The sequence below is a fragment of the Mytilus trossulus genome, chromosome 14 (assembly GCF_036588685.1).
Source record: "Mytilus trossulus isolate FHL-02 chromosome 14, PNRI_Mtr1.1.1.hap1, whole genome shotgun sequence".
Lineage (NCBI taxonomy): Eukaryota > Metazoa > Mollusca > Bivalvia > Mytilida > Mytilidae > Mytilus > Mytilus trossulus.
In genome coordinates, this window is record NC_086386.1 from 59,955,445 (window position 1) to 59,975,219 (window position 19,775).

The following is a 19,775-nucleotide window of genomic DNA, read 5'->3' on the forward strand; positions in this document are numbered from 1 at the left end:
TTTTTAAATAAAAGAGGATAGAAAACTCTAATTTTTAAGTAACGTACCCTTTAAACCAATATGTATGTGTTACGACATGTCGCAACTAACAATTAAGTAAAAATATGTTGTCGATATCTTATATCCTGTTTGAAAAGAGGTGAAAATAAGCCAAAATCCAAATTTAGAAATGACCTTTGACCTTTGACCTTGACCCTATTTTCTTTTTTTTGGACCAAGGACCTCAAATCAAAAGAACCTAGGTCTCTATCACTTATGGTTTACCAATTACAATTACAGTTTACGTATTTTAAATACAGAAGGGGAAATAACTCTCATATGGAGTTTCCGGACCGCTTCGGTCAAAATTATTTTTAAGATCCTGAGGATATAACGAGCATATTGGTGAAATAATTTTGTCGTAATCTTTAACGGTTGCAAAGGAGATTTGTACACAAGAAAAACAGTGTTTGGGGAGATAACTCTTACAATAAAAAGTGTTCGGCTTAACAGGGTCAGTTTCAAAATCGTAATAACTGTTCGATATCATATGCAAAAAATCTAAGCGACATCTTGCGAAACAAAAAAGCACCGTTAGAAAAAAGTGGCGGAAGAAGAAAAAAATAATAATAATAATAATCAGAAGAAAAACAATAGGTCTTTCCACAGAAAAGTGGAAAGACCTAATTAGGAGTATAGTTACACACTGTTCTACTATCAGCTTGTACATACTGTTGTATATTCCTCATCAAACAAAGTTGTATAACCTCCACTAAATGTCTCCATCCTTTCTTCATTTAGATTAAAACATTATAAATATAATTAGTCCACTTTGGAAGAATGGGATTGATGAGCATTAATTGGCCTAAAAATGGGGGGGGGGGGGGGGGGGGGGAAATGCTCAAGTTTTGAAAAACTTTACCATGGGTCAACACTGAATGCTTAGATTTTTAAGCTGAAAATGGTATCCAACTTTAATATATTCTGATCGACTTTTTACTCCAGTACTAACTATAACATTTCATCATTATAATACATAACTAGAGTCTTGTAAGAACTTATATCCCAAATCGGACCCTATGGATGACTCTATATAATGAAACCATGAAAAAAAAACAGTCCATACCTGGATGCCAGTTCAGATAGGCAAAAGGTGATCCATCAATCCACGACCATCCACCTTCCTGTGTGGCATCAGATCCACCTATCCAATAGTTACTGCTTACTTTTAAATATTTTCCTGTATTCAGTATGGCTGAAATTTTTTTTAAAAGTGAGCATATAATATCAAAACTAACTGCCATCTGATTATAATACATATCCTGTGTCAAATCTTAGCTTACAAGGATTTAAAACGTCTATTCTACTTTCTGTTTCAAAGATCTTTCAGGATCCTCTTGTTTTGTCAGAATAATACACACCTCCAAAATTTGAAAGCTGAAATTTCATTGGCTGTTGTAATTATTACCAGAACAGAAGATAAAACAGAGTGTTGTCAGATCAGTGTAAGTTAAGCTTGACACAAGACCTGTATTCTTAGCAAACTGAAACTAACTAATGAAGTGAATATTTAGTTTTGCATAATACAGTGTATAATACACAATTCTACTTAAACTTTTGCATGGTTACAATCTTAATATGTGTATTGTTTATTGTCTGATATTTTGAAATTTATGGATTTCATACCCTACATTGCCCTAGTGAATCATTAGAATTCTAAAAAGTTATAAACTACTTTTGCTAAACAACCGACAAAAACTATTTACATCATTAAAAAAAGAAAAAGCTAACAATTTCATATCTTAATCTTTACACCAATCTTGAATTGTTTTTTATGAATGAGTTACCCTGGTTGACCCAAGATCAATCCATGTAAACAACACTATACACGGCATACTCAGTTCTTATTGTGACTTAATAACACAAGCCTTTTGTGTGATGTAGAATATTTCAAGCAAAGTATATGAATATTGAAAGTTGTCTATACCTTGTATATATCTCTGTTCCCTTGGTCCAGTAATACTCAGTAGATTACTCCCCATTTGTTGACACGCCCACTGAGCATTGGCAAAAGTCTTAGGATGATAGAGTACAAACTGGTAACAATAATCATCTAGAGAGTCATAGATCCACTGGGGTCCACACCGATAGGAATAGACTCCTGTCAATCAAAAGTAAAATAACTTATTTTAATGCCTATTGGAATACATAAAAAAAAATAAGAACATGTGATATGATAGCCAAGGAGACATCTATCCACCAAAGTTCAAATGAAGTAGATCTAAGAAATTACAGGCAACCGTATGGCCTTCAACATTGAGAAAAACCCATATGGTATGGTAGACTATAAAAGGTATGTTATATTTAATCTTACAGCATTATTTTTTTGTATATTTTGGATAGGATCTAATACTTGAAAATATTAGATTATTATCTTGCAGTGACGTCAAAGGTTCAGGCCATAAAAAAGAATAGGTTTGTTTCCCCAAACGCTACCTACCCAGAAAAAAAGCTGCCTACTCAAATGCTTTTATTGTCCTGATTTGAAGAAGGTTTTTTTTAATCAGATAGGCATGAAGACTAATAAACACCCGATACTTCAATTTCTCTTTTTGAAAAAAAAAAAAAATGCCTACCTACCTACCCACTGTCTTTTTATGCTAATGTATGTATGCAATGTACTAGTATATGTTTGTGTTTTGTTTGATTTTTCATTACGAGGGCCTCAGGGAAGATTAGTTATATAGCTAACTGTGTAACCCTCTTAAAATAAAGTATTGTTGTTGTTGTTGTTGTTGTTGTCTCAACCTTTGGGTAGGGTTTGGGCAAACCAAATTTTTTTTAATTGTGGCCTTGTGCTCATGTTTCAATTAATAGAAAATGCATGTAATTTAATTCACACAACCGAATATCTATCACAACTACTAATATCTTATATATTTCTCTGTTCATAAAAAAATGGAAACATTGAGTGTGCTATAAAAAAAATCTCTATTTAAGGCAGGTAAATTTTAAAATTTAAAACCCCAGGCGTTTCTGCATTTTCCCCATTTATTTGACTTACAATTATAAAAAGTAATCAAACATTTGTCAAAGCACATATTTTTTTACTGATTCAAAAATATTTTCACATCAGTAGTTTTGTCTTATATGTTAACTTTAATACAGTCATTAACAATAATCAAAGTACATATTTTTAACTGAACTAAAAATACATCCACATCATGCAGCAGTTGAATTGTGAAAGACAAAATATTCTTTCATATTGAACTTGAAATTAAAAAAATTTAAACCTTTGTTATCTATTTATTTAAGTTGTCATACATGTTTAACATATCTGTATGACAACCCTTACCTAAAGTTGTTGGTGGTAAAGTAACAAGAGTGTTAAATCCTGGAGCTGAAATAATAATAGTTGTCATGTTAACATAGGTGTGTATTGATGAATGCTAAATAGTTAAGAATATAAAAATCTGGATTCATTTATTTTCATGGGTACCAATTTTCATGGATTAAAGAAAAATGTGTTTGTGGATAAATAATTTCATAGCTTTGGCAAGTCGGCATACAATCCTATGCTGTTCATTAATTTAATTGTGTTTCACCTTTACCAATGAAATCCATGAAAATTGGTATCCAACGAATAATAATAAACCACATTAACATATCTTGGCCAGAAAAAAACCTTAACATTATATTTTTCTTTGGTCATGACATGCAGGTGTACAATGTATATTCTTTGATTAATATATAATGTTCAAGGTATACTTTTAGATATAAAATCTAAATTGAACATCCAAGACATTTTATAATAAAATGGAATGATATAAATAATCTGTTTGTCTGTTTGTTGGTCTAATATAAACATTAAATGTTTTACTAAAGATGGCGACACATTTTTTGCATTGATTTGTATTTTTAAGACATATAAAAAGCACATGGAACAGGATCTGTTTACCCTTCAGAGCACCTGAGAACACTCCCGGTTTTTTACTGGATTTGTGTTTCTCAGACTTTATGGGTTTTGATGACCCTCCAGAACCTTTGATCAGAATGAGATGCTTCGGATAAAAATCGACCTTATGCAAATCAACATCAATACATCTGTTAACTTATTTTGGTTTTGTAAAATTTTTTAATGGAAAGTCTGGGACTGTTTGCAAGTTGAACTGTTAATTGTGTGCTACATGTGCTACAGAACAGATCAAAACTTTGTCTTTTATTTCTTTGTATCTCCTACATGAATGTTCCTAAACACTGTGCTTGTTGTATTCTTCTGCTTGTCTTCAAAAATATTTTTTATAACATTGTGTCTTAATCATATTGAATCGCTTGTATTCATTTGTATGTAATCAATGTTGATTGTTCTGCTCCTTGTGGGGGCTTTGATGAGCAATAAAGTATATTTAATTCGATTTGATTTGTTCCAATATCAATCATAGTCTTATACATGTACATATTTAGGTACACTTGCATAAGGCCGATATCTATCTGAAGCAGCTCATATGAAATAAATTAAAGTTATCATCAACCTTCATTCTTGTATCATTAGAATATACCTACATGCTATTTTTTTACATATGAAATCTTGTTGCTTGGTGCAGTTTCCATCATCCCAAGCCCCTGTAAAATCCTGTCGTCCACCAACAATTTGAATGCAGTCTTGACCATTACCTAAATCATCAGGTTCACCAGGATAGAAATTTACAAATACAACCTGAAAATGTAAGAATTTTTTGTAAGAAAATCACTTGACATCTTATAGAATTTCCTAATGAAACACAAATTTAGAAGAAATGTAAGAAAAATCTCATGACATCTAAAAGTATTTTCCCAATCAAATATCACAAGTATATAAATACCACCTGAAGTGTAAGAAAATCTTCTGACATCTCATAGAATTTTCATAATAAACGATAAATATACAAATAATTTGCAGCTGATATGTTAAAAAAACTATTTTTGCCATTGTCTGCTCCTTGGTTGGGTTGTTATCTCTTCGACATATTCCCCATTGCCATTATCAATCTTATTACATCTCAAAAGATCTCCTAATAAATGGCAAATTTGCAAATGGCACCTGAAACTTGACATCTCATAGAATTTTCCTAATTTTTTAAAAATGACAAAATTATTTCTTGACATTTCATGCATATCAATGAATTTTCACGATGATGACACACTATGGCAAGATATCTATGGACCATTTGTTATAATTAGATAAGAATTGTATCTGAAATATGTGTTATTTTTACTTGAGTATAATCCACCCATGCCAAGCCTTTTTGTGTAGGTCTATACCTAAGACCAATCCAGGCAGAGCCTACTGTCAATATGTTCTCTGTAAAACAAAATGTGTACAAATTAACAGAACAATCAAAACTAATTTGCATTAGCTTAGCTTCAAGTTTGAAGTCATTAGAATTAAGTGTTTCACCAAATTAACTAAGAATGTTAAGATTGTTTAGCCTGTATTTCGGTGATTTTCATTTGTTACTGTATATATATATTATCTTTGTTGTTTTTTACATAAAATCAAGCTTTTAGTTCTTGTAGTTCTCTTCTTTAAAGTATATTACCATTTGTAGTCATAAAAACAAAACTTCTTCAAATAAATCAGTCTTTCAATAATCCAAATGGTGTCACGGGACCAGTAATTGTAATATTGCTAGCACTTACTATTAATAAATGCCTGTTCATTTGCATTTGAGATGGTGGTAAGATCCCCATTTGCTGCGTAACAGAATCGCTGTGCATCATCCCAACTGTATCCACTAGAGTTCTGTGATGCACCGAAATAATAACATTGCCCATTATATAATATCCAGCCTGGATCACAGTGGACATCAGCTGGAGGGAGAAAAACATTAGAAATATTATCTTGATAAGGATACCAGTCCATTTTATAAATTACAACAGTTAAATGTTTGTCTTTCATTTCAGAATAAACTATAATTCAAATGACAACAGTGATTATATATGTTAGACAAAAAAATCAATAAAAAAAGAATTTTTCACATAATAGAAGATTCTTATTGGGAATTTGAAATGATAGCACATTAAAAAAAATTGTGTTTTTAAAAGAATGGAAGGTTTAAAATAAAAAATTTCTTACGTCTTGGTGTGGTCTTCTGTACTACATCAGTCGTAATTGTTGCCTTACAAATAAATGGTAAGGATGTAAAACAATATCCATTGGACCAAGCACTTGCTATTCGTCCTAGAAAACAAGAAAACAGATCATTTATATAAACATTAACAAGTACTCGTGAAGGTCAATCAAAACTATGGAATATCAACTTATAATTTGGAATGACAGAAAAACACTCAGGAGTGTGTTTTTTTCATAAATTTTGTTGTTAATAAGGCTGAAGATGGAATGTAGGATGGCTATGTCTTGCTTTGTCAACTAGAGTGAAAGGCTGGAAAAAATTGTATTTTATAAATACCTTATTTAATAGTTGTAACACATTCTTCATACAGACCGAACAAAAATTTGGGTTTCGTTTAATGTTTAAAATTTGTTATGCACTTATACCCATGATATCCCATGACATAGATGCCAACCCCCTTTTGACACAATCAGTAACAAACTATGAAATTTTCCGTATTTTTGAAAAGTTTTCAGTAATCATTCATAAATGTGCACTTACCAATAAAAAATACTGACGAGTGGTTGCAAGGTAATGTGCACTAAAATTTGTCGTTTATAATGTTGTCTGTAGTATGTATTCCATTAATTAATTGTTCAGATGTTCTCGACTCGTACAGTTTCGTTTTGTCAAGGAGAAGTAGAGAAAGGGGGAATGCAATCTTGCCCCTTCGGAAGTCAGTTAGTTACTCGACAATAGGTTGATAACTCCCGAGAAACCGGAAGCATTACATTGGCGTTTTCTAAAAACCGGACCAGGACGGAAAAGTAATGATAAAAATCCGTGTTTTACAAAATTGAACAGCGATGATTGGTAATCCGTAACTATTCGACTTTGACCGTAATAGCGTAGTTTTAATGGCAAAATCGGAGAAACTACGCAAAAATCGTAATGGTTGGCATCTATGCTATGATAAGCAAAATAGTCATGACATATTATATTTGTTATGAATTTACCAGCTTGAAGTATTCCACAATCAGTTCTATTTTTTGTAAGTTTAGGGTAGTTTAAATCCCAGTGAGTATAATTTCCTGCAGAAACCAAAGATCCATCAATCCAAGATAGAATATCAGGTTTAGCTGCTGAATCTGAAAAATATGGAAATCAATTTTAATTATAAAATATATTTAAAGTAAGAAGAGATCAACATTTGTCAAAAAATTATTTCTAAATGATTTTTTAATCATTTTCTACAAATGTTTTAATGCAGTACCTGTCTCTTTTATTATACAAAGGTTTTTAATGTTTTGCATGTTTTTGGCTGTGAAATGCATATTTGGTTAAATTTTTCTTGCATCTAAGTAGAATATTAAACATTTTTTTCCTTTTGCTTAAGTTCTTTCTCTTCAAGCTGTAGACAATTTTTCATTCCTTAAACATATACCCAAGTGAACAAACTTTTAAATAAGTGCACACTTGTAAAAATATTTATAGGATATGATCACAAGGATTATAAATATTAACCATTCACAGTAAAATTAAAAATAATTTTAAATAAAAATAATAAGCAATTGTGATTTTGACACAAGAGTCATCTTGTACACACAACACATATTATATGCTGTATAGACATATATCGTCCCTGTTATGCAAAAACCTTGTATCTCAATTTTTTGCGGAAATGTATTAATCGATTATTTAGAATTAAATATGTATGTTCCACTGTATGCGAAAATATCTGATCTTCTAACCAATCATTAACCCTAATTCTGACATGTGACGAAAAAGTGTAGTCGGATTGCTGAGACACTTTGTTGCGCGAAATAATCGTATCTCAAAAGAAAAACACATGGCACGGCAGCGACATTATAAAAGGTACATTTTTATCGATTTAAGGTTCTCAAAGCTAATATAGCTTAGAAATAATGAAAAGCTTTGAAAATACAATATAGGTGCTGAAATTGTTGCTCGTCTTGGTAATTGATTGGTTAGAAGATATTTTTGCAAACAGTGGAACATACATATTTAATTCTAAATAATTGATAAAAAGATTTCAGTTTTTACTGCCTGTTGTTAAATTATCAAAACCTTAGATACAAAGTTTTTGCATAACAGCTACAATATACAAGTACTTTAAGTTATTGTAAGTAGAATATATTTCATGATCAAAACTTATTTTATGTAAATTGTGTATATACCAGAAAATCCCAGCCATGCTCGCTGAACTTGTTGACTGACCATCATATTCTGTACAAATCCTTCTTCATCAGAACTGAAAGTAAATATACAATAATTTAAATGCAGATTATAATGAAAATGTAATTTCAGATTTTCTCAGGCACATATATTTCCTTTTCTCTTTATTGTCATAAACAAAACACCTTTGGATAAGATATATATATATATAAAAGCAGATTTTTAGTATGTCATCCTTATTTGGCTTTGTAAACAGAACCGTGTCATGAACAGCACAAAATATGATTGACACATGCACACTTGCTTTCATTTTTATCCTAATAAAGTATTATATATATTTTACCTGGTTTATGCGTCAAATTTACTATATATTGTTATATTAAAAACGTCATATACATGTATGTTTGGTCTTAGATGCATGATTTTTTTTTAATAGTTGTTAGTTGCTTTGTACTAGCTGCTCTCAGATCTGTTCCTAGTGTCTTTTTGTTGTCAGGATGTACAAGTACCTGGCCACGTCCACTTGTATTTTTGTCCATCTGATGAGTTAAGCCTTTTTCAACAGATTTTTATAGTTCGTTCTTATGTTGCACTGTTATACCAATGTCCCAGTTTAAGGGGAGGGTTGGGATCCCGCTAACATGTTTAACCCTGCCACATTATTTATTTATGCGTCTGTTCCAAGTCAGGAGCCTGTAATTCAGTGGTTGTCGTTTGTTTATATGTTACATTTTTGTTTTTCGTTCATTTTTTTTTTTTTATATAAATAAGGCTGTTAGTTTTATCAATTGAATTGTTTTACATTGTGATATCGGGGCCTATTATAGCTGACTATGCGGTATGGGCTTTGCTCATTGTTGAAGGCTGTATGGTGACCTATTGTTGTTAATGTCTGTGTCATTTTGGTCTCTTGTGGACAGTTGTCTCATTGGCAATCATACGACATCTTCTTTTTATATTTACCTTGCCAGACATTATATTTGACCATATTTTACAGCTCTCTTTGAAATGCTCAGGGTAAAATATCAATAAAATTAATGTGTACCCATGTTAAAATGAGCAAAAAGTGTAACCTGTTTGATTCTTTCTTAAAAATTTACATTATTCATTTAATCAATCAATAATATTCTTTTTACCAAACCAAAAAATATTTTCTTCCAAGACGCATCACCAATTTAATGCTTAATATTTTACTACATCAATTTTGTGTTTCATGCATCAAAATCATTTTATCCTAGAAATATTACATAAATGCTAGAGTTTCTATTATACATGATCAATGGAAGTAAATTAAGTAACTCGATATTTGAGGGTGTTCATTCCCAAAATGCCACAATTTTGTGCAATTTTTTTCACATTTCGAACTTTTTCATAGATCCCAATTTGTTTTACCAAATATATATCCCTTATACTGTGGATTCATTTATTTTCCTGGGTATCAATTTTTGTTGATTGAGGAAAACTTGCATTTCATGGATATTTGAATTCGTGGTTTTGCTTATCTCTGCATTCAAATCTAAAGTTTCTATAAAATTTGTAATTCCTTGAACATATGAATTCGTGGTTCACCTGGTACATTGAAATCCACGAAAATTGGTACCCAAAGAATCATGATGAATCCTCAGTACTCACATTTTCAATCCCCTAAATCCCTCACCCCAAAAGCGAGATATCCCTCAGATATTTACCTGACTATTGTTAATAATTTTGTATTCTGATTTTCACAGTAAGTTTTGGCACCAAACCAGCTGTCTTTTAATGAAGAGATGCTGACTAACTGGAAACATTCATTTCTAAACTGAGCCCAACCTTGAGGACAGGTTCCTAGAAAATAAAATATGAAATTAGTATTAAACTGAAATCATTGAAATTTCTATGTAGATCAAAATCTATGTTTCAATTTTCTCGCTGTTTTGTAAACCCATTGGTGGCTTTGGTTGTTATCTGCTCTTTGTTCGGGTTTTTGTGTCTTGAAAAGTAGAAAAAAATATGTTTCAATGAAAAGTACAATATTACAAAGAAAAAGAATTTTGACTATTAGAAAATCTTTCAAGCTTTGACTGTTTTTTTTCTCTTTACAATCACTTTTACTGTTTGATTTCTGATCCTTTTTCCCCAATATCAGAACTAGTTAAAAAAAAAAAAAGAATCCCAAAAGAAGACATTTGACAAATTATCTATATCTAACATGTCTAATGTAGAAATATTTCCTGATTTTTCAGATGACATAAAAAGTCAGATGAACATATGTTAATGTATATGAATATTAACTCAATTTTGAACTGGACTAAATGGAGCTGGCCATGTCACCTTACCAGGACACAATATTCCGACTCTGAGCCATCCAATCCAGTCTTTGCTTTTTCACCTAAATGCTGCATGTAAAGCTTACAGCAAACACCTATTTTTATGTCTTTGGTCTTGATAATAATAGCAACTAGATCAAAGAGGCATATTTATCTTACACATACTGACTTATAAGAATGATTTGTTAAAAAATATATTTTGTTTTTACCTGTATCTTTAGAGCAAACAAATTTCTTTTCTTCTGTACACAATTCTACATCCCAGTAGAAATTCTGACGTGGATTTGCAAACACACAGGTTCCTCCTTTTGTTCTGAAAATATATTATTCAAGTACATAATGTACATAGCAATCTACCAAACTTTATCCTTAAGGTTGAATGATTGTAAGGGATTGGGGAAGTCTTAAGACAATTGAAATTAATATGAAGCCATTGGTTGAGTTCTAAAAAGGAAACTGATAATTTTGTGCATTTTTTTTTTCAGTTAGAAATGGACTTATTTAAAAGTGCATTTATTTATGACGCCTAATGCATTAAATCAACAGAAAGTTTTTCAAACAGATAAGTTATAAAGCAAATATACTTTAAGGGCATGATGGACATTTTCCAATGTCTATCAAAGCTACATGATGTAGGCTTATATGGAAATTTTGGAAAATTCATGAAATAAAGTTTCCACAGAAAACCTTTTTCTCTGCGTAGACAAAAATTGGTATCCACTTAATTAAATGAATCCACAGCTTATCTCAGCTCACAATTTTATTATTTTTATTCTCAAGAACTTACTGATCTCTAATGAGTTTAAAATATTTAATATACCATTAATTGATGAACTTACAATATTTTTCTGGCAGACGACGCCCATGGCTGGTACCTTACTGTCATGTTATTACTATACCTCCACTGACCAGGGTATGGCTACAAATTAACAGAAATAAAGAAGTTGTCATTAAATCATTATTATTGCAAATTTTTCTGTTCATTTATTATTGCAATTCTTAAACAATGCACAAAAAATGCTAGATGAGAAAATGATTCATAGAAATAATGTTTTAAAAATTTGAAATGCAAATTTCTTTCCTTGAGATACCTCTTCTTTTTCAACATAACAATTGAATGACCCAAATTGCATTTATTTTGATAGTTTTTTCACCCGATGTTTATTTATGATCCAGACAAAAGTTTCATTCTGTGTTTATTTTGTTGATGTATCCTTTTTAAAATACAGTTCCACCAACTCAATTTCAAATCCACATTGTATCATAGAAAATGGGTTTAATAAAATCTTAGTTAAAAACACTCATATAATAAAACTAGAGGCTCTTAAGAGCCGGTGTCGCTCACCTTGGTCTATGTGCATATTAAAAGAAAACAGATGGATTCATGACAAAATTGTGTTTTGGTGATGGTGATGTGTGTGTAGATCATACTTTACTGATCATTCTTGCTACTTACAATTTTCTCTATCTGTAATGAACTTGGCCCTTTAGTTACAGAGGAAAACGTTTGGAAAAACTTACCAAAATTTACCAAATTAATGAAAATTGTAAAATATTGACTATAAAGGACAATAACTCCAGAAGGGTTCAACTGACCATTTTGGTCATGGTGACTTAATTGTAGATCTTAATTTGCTGAACATTATTGCTGTTTACAGTTTATCTCTATCTATAATAGTATTCAAGATAATAACCAAAAACGACAAAATTTCCTTAAAAATTACAAATTAAGGGGCAGCAACCCTGAACAACCAGTTGTCCAATTCATCTGAAAATTTCAGGGCACATAGATATTTACTTGATAAAACAAGTAAACCCTTGTAAGATTTGCTTTAAATGCTTTAGTTTCAGAGTTATAAGCCAAAATCTATATTTTACCCCTATATTCTTTTTTTAGCCATGGCGGCCATCATGGTTGGTTGGCTGGGTCACCACACAAATTTTTAAACTAGATACCCTAATAATGATTGTGGCTAAGTTCGGTTAAATTTGGTCCAGTAGTTTCATCAGAGAAGATTTTTGTAAAAGATTACAAAAATTTACGAAAAATTGGTAAAAATGACTATAAAGGGCAACAACTACTTAAGGGGTCAATTGACCATTTTGATTATGTTGACTTATTTGTAGATCTTACTTTGCTGAACAATGTTGCTGTTTAAAGTTTATCTCTATCTATAATAATATTGAAGATAATAACCGAAAACGGAAAAAAATCCTTAAAATTACCAATTCAGGGGCAGCAACTGAACAACCCATTTCATCTGAAAATTTCCCTTTGGGCTAGGTGAGCTAAAAAGAAATAGAATATAAAATTGTTTTTTTGAAGTTTATCTAGTTATAAACTAATTCATCATAAATTTCAAATTATGTCAATCCATCTTACCACATCAGATATATCAATCCACATCTGGTTATCATCAGTGTTACAACCAACAACTTCTCCTAAGGCCCAAACCTCTCTTCCATTTATCATTCTATATAAATTGGCATTATTGTTTGTACATGTCTGGTTAGCATCAAGCCACGCTGATTTGTCCTCAAATAGTTTAACACATTTTTGTTCAATTAATATCCAGCCATCATCTCTGTTGCATAGTTCAAAAGAATCTACAAAATGTTTTCAAAGATTTTTCTCCAAAAATTATTTTTGACAATCATGAAATTCAAAAGAAAAGACAGAATAATTGCTAGAATTCTTGTAAAAGTGAAGACAAAATAATCCTAGAAATTGAGAAAAACTTAATAACAGGTATACAAAATGGTATACAGTACTTGCAACCTTAGGCGTTACTATTTCAGCGATCAATCAGCGGTCATCGATCAGTCACCGATCAGTCAAGTTCGCGTCAAACTCACGTCAGCAATCCGTCAGACTTATAGTAAAAGTAATTGACTGATCGGACTGATTGGACGTATAGTACCGATCCACCTTGATGACGGATTGAACTTTAATACGTCACATGATAAACTAATACAAATTACGGAATCTTAGTTTCGTTTAATTTAATTAAAATGGCGACTCGTGAAAATCGAACGTTCAATGATACATTTTGTTTATTAATTATTTAGCAAAGTTTTATGAATTGAAATGAAAAGAAATGTACAGATAAAACCTAAACTAAAATATCATCATTAAAAAGTGTTTTTTTTTTCGTTTCATATAGGTATATGTTTTCAAACCTGGCGAGTTCTAAATCGGTGTCTATCATTGCGATTTTGATCTTATTATTTTCCAAACATACTCGGGAAAAACAAAATGAAAGGATCAGTTATTGAAAAATGTGATCTATTTTTTCAATATTTAAAATTTTTGTATCCTTATATATCATCATAAAATTCTTTAAAAAAAACTTATCATAATCACGGACTTTCTATATTCCCGTCACAATCGTACCTTTAAAATAACGAATTACAAAAATAAATGCTGTTTTTCTAACAAGAAATATGAATAATTTTAAAAAATGCAAACAACATTACATTATATTTTTCTGATAGTCTTTTTTACCTTGATAAGAAATAACTACTCATAAACAATAACAAGTACAAAAATCCAATGGTGGTAAACATAAATATATACCTTAAAAAGAAAGAAATAATTTTAAGCATATTTATTCTTGAATAATTCACATTTTCTACAAAAAAATATGAAAATCATTTATAACAAGTAAACTGTGAGCTCACTGATGATACCCCGCCGCAAGTGGATAATATTAATAGTGTAAAAATATGCAAGTGTTCGGTAAACAGGAAGTTGGTCAGGTGATGAATCTGAAAACGCATCACACGGTATAGCTGACTTATATAAATCCTGAAACCAAATTTCAGAAATCCTTGTATTGTAGTTCCTGAGAAAAATGTGACGAAAATTTTCAACTTGGCTATCATGTGTAAAATTGTACAAGTGTTCGGTAAACAGGAAGTTGTCAAGTGATCAATCTGAAAACGCATCACACGGTATAGCTGACTTAGATAAACCCTGAAACCAAATTTCAGAAATCCTTTTATTGTAGTTCCTGAGAAAAATGTGACGAAAATTTTCAACTTGGCTATCATGTGTAAAATCATACAAGTGTTCGGTAAACAGGAAGTTGTCAAGTGATCAATCTGAAAACGCATCACACGGTATAGCTGACTAAGATAAACCCTGAAACCAAATTTCAGAAATCCTTGTATTGTAGTTACTGAGAAAAATGTGACGAAAATTTTCAACTTGGCTATCATGTGTAAAATCATACAAGTGTTCGGTTAACAGGAAGTTGTAAAGTGATCAATCTGAAAACGCATCACACGGTATAGCTGACTTAGATAAACCCTGAAACCAAATTTCAGAAATCCATGTATTGTAGTTCCTGAGAAAAATGTGACGAAAGTTTCATGGGACGGACTGACTGACTGACGGACTGACGGACGGACGGACAGACAGAGGTAAAACAGTATACCCCCCCTTTTTTTAAGCGGGGGTATAACAACTGATTGCAATTGAAATAACAATATTTTCCAATATGAGAAGAAATATTTGTATTTTTGGCAATGCGTACAAAAAAATTAAATCTTATTGCTTAAAAACATAATTTATTAAGAACAACCAATACTGATAAACAAAAAGTAATGAAATCATATGACGGTTAATAATTTGTATCATAATTAAGCAATAACTGTATTCTTATTCCACAAAAATAAAAGTTTAAGTATTTTAAGTCTCATTATATCTCAGTTCTAATTAGCAGACTTGTCTCAAGATGGTAAAAATAACTGATTTCAAATAAAATAGTATCATTTTTAATAAAACAAAGAATAATTTTGGTTATTTTAAACGATGCGAATAAAATTTTAGTTGGATTTCTCTGACATTTTTTTTAATTTTATGAAAGAAAACTATTCTAAACTATAAAAATTCAAAAATCCAATGGCGGTCAATAATTTTCAGTAAAATGATATTCTTTTAATTTTATGAAAAAAACTATTCTAAACTATAAAAAGTACAAAAATCCAATGGCGGTCAATAATTTTCAGTAAAATGAAGAAATATTTGCATTATAGGCACCGCATACAAAAATGTAGTATCTTTTCCTTAAAGTAAGCCTATTTTATGAAGAACAGCCAATCCTGATGTACAAAAAGCACTGAAATCATATGACGGTTAATAATTTGTATCAACATAAATCAATAACTGCATTCTTATTCCACAAAAACAAACGTTTAAGTATTTTAAGTCTCATTATATCTCAATTCTAATTAGAAGACTTGTCTCAAGAATACAAGATGGTAAAAATAACTGATTTTAAATAAAATAGTACCATTATTAATAAAAAGAAGAATAATTTTGGTTATTTTAAACAATGCGAATAAAATTTTAGTATTATTTCTCTGTCATTTTTTAAATTTTATGAAAGAAAACTATTCTAAACTATAAAAAGTATAAAAACCCAATGGCGGTCAATAATTTTCAGTAAAATGAATAAATATTGGCATTTTAGGCAACGTGTACAAACATTTAATACCTTTTTCCTGAAAGTAAGCATATTTTATTAAGAACAGCCAATCCTAATGTACAAATACTACTGAAATCATACGGCAGTTAATAATTTGTATCAAAATAAATCAGTAACTGCATTCTTATTCCACAAAAATAAAAGTTTAAGTATTTTAAGTCTCTTATATCTCAATTCTAATTAGCAGACTTGTCTCAAGATGGTAAAAATAACTGATTTCAAATAAAATAGTATCATTTTTAATAAAAAGAAGAAGAATTTTGGTTATTTTAAACAATGCGAATAAAATTTTAATTGGATATCTCTGACATTTTTTTAATATAATGAAAGAAAACTATTCTAAACTATAAAAAGTACAAGATTTCAATGGCAGTCAATAATTTTCAGTAAAATGAAGATATTTGCATTTTAGGCAACGCGTACAACATTTAATATCTTTTTCCTTAAAGTAAGTATATTTTATGAAGAACAGCGAACCCTTATCATGCTTATGTACGAAAAGTACTGAAATCATATGACGGTTAATAATTTGTATCAAAATAAATCAATAACTGCATTCCTATTCCTAAAAAAATAATATTTTATGTATTTTAATTCTCATTTTATCTCAATTCTGATTAGAAGACTTGTCTCGAGATGGTAAAAATAACTGATTTCAAATAAAATAGTATCATTTTTGATAAAAAGAAGATTAATTTTGGTAATTCTAAACAGTGCGAACAAAATTTTATATTTATTTCTTTGACATTCTTTTAATTTCATGGAAAAACAACCTATTCGAAACTATAAAAAGTTTTCAAATACAATGGCGGTTAATAATAATCATTTTCGTAGAAAGAAGTTTATGTTAACAGAGTCATATAATACAATTATGTAATATATATGTCTCTGATGTTAACAATATTTAATACAAAACTAGTAATCAACACAAACAATTTAAGGCTCTAAGCATCTTATTCTGTTATACTATTTTCACTTTTTTATTTCAACTAATTTTATTACAAATTAACGTGTAAATTAAGGTGTCTTCGTAGAGGTCCGCGTTCATCGATTGTAAACACTGTTGAGTTCGGTTTACATAAGAATTTTAAATATATACGTATCCGTCCGATCCGTGCATAAATTTAATTTACTGATCGATCGGTGACTGTTGTCAGGGTAACTCTCATACATGTTATTTGACTTATCTGACGGATCCTATGGGTCACCGATCACCGATCACTCATCGATCAGTCAAACATCCGTCACTGATCATTCACCGATCAGTCAAGTTCACGTCAAACAGTAACGCCTAAGGTTTCAAGTACTGTTAGTACCCTGCCACATTCACTCCGTGTTTTGTACAATGCGTTTCTGCTTTGTACTGATCTAGTGTATGAGTTCAGCCTTTTTAAGTGATTTTCATAGGATGTTCTTATGTTGAACTTTTACATCACTGTCCCAAGTCTATATCTGACTGTCCCAAGTGAGGGACCTGGAATTCAGTGGTTGTCATATGCTTTTGTTTTTTTGTTCATTATTTTGTACATAACTCAGGCCTATAGTTTTCTCATTTGAATTATTTACATTTGTTGTTCCTATGTCTTTTAAATCTGATCATGAGTAATGGGTTTTACCCATTGTTGAAGGCTAAGTGGTGACCTTTAGTTGTAAATTTCTATGTCTTTTGGTCTCTTTTTGAGAGTTGTCTCATTGGCAATCATACCACATCTTCTTATTTCTAAAAAGAAATTAACATGATAAAAGTTATCGATCTCTAAAATCTGATATTAATGGATGTTCTGTGGTTTTATTTGAAGTCTTTATCAGAAATTTAATTTCAATTTTGAAATAGTTTTTACCTCTTGACACAAATAATTCAATTTCCACAGTTACAGTCATTTTGATGTATCTGTCCAGTATAAATGATATAAAAGAAAAATGTTCCAAAATCAAACATTCTTACCTCTTGACTTCACACAAATGATTCCATTTCCACGGTTACAGTCATTCTGATGTATCTGTCCAGTATAAGGTCTATAGGAATACATTGTAGCACATCTGTGTCGTGCATCATTTGCTACACCAACCTGGTTCCTCAACCATATCCTAAAATAATAAGTACAATAAATGTACAAAATGGAGGAATGAATACTGAAATTTTTCTTTTAAGAGGGCTCGCGGGTCTAAACCAATTTTTTATCTTAATATAGGATTTCACTGTATTTTTCTATGAATGAACTTTATCTTAAACTTGATAGAAAAATAAAATAAAAAAATGGGGTCACCCACCATTTACACTCACATCTGCTTTCGAAAGAAGCATACATTTTTTAAAAAGTACTTATTTTCTGTTGAACTGTTAGGAGAAAACGAGGCAATATCGAAATAAAAAAAGAACTTAATTACAGAAATAGCTAAAATTTTACAATAGTTTAGTTTAAGTACAGCTTATTTGAAAATATTAATAAAAAAATATAGGACACCGATGATTTAAGAAAGATATTTCAATTTTCATACCAAAAAATGGCAATTTTGCACCAAAAGGAGATAATTTGAATACCTTTTCAATGATACATACATTTTAAAAGTCATCTGGCACCAAAACTAATTGATTTATTAGAGTGATTTTTGTACTTTATGATAAAGTAACAACTAATAATTTAAAATTAATAAATAAAATTTGTAATGAAAAAAAAAATGTTTATAAGCTCCAGGGTATAAAAATTTCAGAAAAAAAAAATGTTTATTTTTTTTCTGAAATTTTTATACCCTGGAGCTTCCTCAAGTCACATGATATGTATTAGGAATGATATTGGTGCCATGTACATAGTATGCAGCAGAATCTAATTAACCTTCAGAGGCAGCTTTGGAAGGGGGCACAGGGGGCCTGGGCTCCCCCTTTTACTGGCAAAAATTTGGTTGATTATATAGGGAATCACTGAAGCATGACTGGAGCGGGGCCCCATCTTGGGCAGTCAGTGGGCCCCCACTTCTGAAAATTTCTGGATCCGCCCAATGGCGCATCCAGGGGGGGGGGGGTTCTGGGGATTGGACCCCCCCTTTTTTTTTGGCCGATCAATGCATTTGAATGGGAACATATAGTTGGAACCCCCCCCTTTGTCCTGGGTTGGGAACCCCCCCTTTTTTAAATGGATGGATCCGCCACTGCTGCCATCCCCTTTCCAGTTTCAGGCGACATTGGTGTTGCTAAGTCTTAGTTTTGTTTGTTGTGTTTTGTATACTGTTAATATTCTTTGTAATTTTGTCAGTTTTTTTTTTTTGCCATGACAGTCAGTTTTTATTTCAACTTAGTTTGAATGTCCATCAACTCTCTTCTATGACAATATTTATATTAAAAGAAATTCTAGAATCAATACATGCATCAACATTTCTTCAAAGCTGAATCCTCGAGCCATTGTTTCCATTTTATGGTAGTCTCCCTTAACCTAAAATTATCATTACAGGCTGTGACTTCAAGCAGTAGCCAAAACCTCCCATATCAACACTGGTGATGGGTCAAATAAATATCTGAGAGCATTTGTGAAATCGTCATTGGTATTTGTTTTAAATCAAAGGGATACAAATCAAATAAATTGTATAATATTGTCTTTATTTCTTAATTCTATTTCTTAAAGCAAGGACCATTTTATTCCCTACAGCAAAATGAAGGAAATACATGTACAAACATATAATATCGGAGATTATTGATCTTGTGAAATTTGGTTCAG

At 30.8% G+C, this 19,775-nt stretch overlaps 1 protein-coding gene across 1 annotated transcript in view; it reads right to left on the minus strand.

The window, feature by feature from the left end:
- Positions 1–19,775, minus strand: part of LOC134697374 (uncharacterized) — a 69,356-nt gene that overhangs the window by 33,652 nt on the left and 15,929 nt on the right. The window contains exons 4-17 of the mRNA XM_063559617.1: positions 18,011–18,153; positions 12,957–13,180; positions 11,413–11,492; positions 10,783–10,886; positions 9,956–10,091; positions 8,270–8,343; positions 7,088–7,219; positions 6,095–6,199; positions 5,659–5,829; positions 5,235–5,320; positions 4,543–4,696; positions 3,335–3,379; positions 1,967–2,140; positions 1,106–1,234 (exon numbers count right to left, since the gene is read on the minus strand). Coding sequence (XP_063415687.1) covers positions 1,106–1,234; positions 1,967–2,140; positions 3,335–3,379; positions 4,543–4,696; positions 5,235–5,320; positions 5,659–5,829; positions 6,095–6,199; positions 7,088–7,219; positions 8,270–8,343; positions 9,956–10,091; positions 10,783–10,886; positions 11,413–11,492; positions 12,957–13,180; positions 18,011–18,153 — 1,757 coding nt within the window. The remainder of the gene's footprint in view (positions 1–1,105; positions 1,235–1,966; positions 2,141–3,334; positions 3,380–4,542; positions 4,697–5,234; positions 5,321–5,658; positions 5,830–6,094; positions 6,200–7,087; positions 7,220–8,269; positions 8,344–9,955; positions 10,092–10,782; positions 10,887–11,412; positions 11,493–12,956; positions 13,181–18,010; positions 18,154–19,775) is intronic.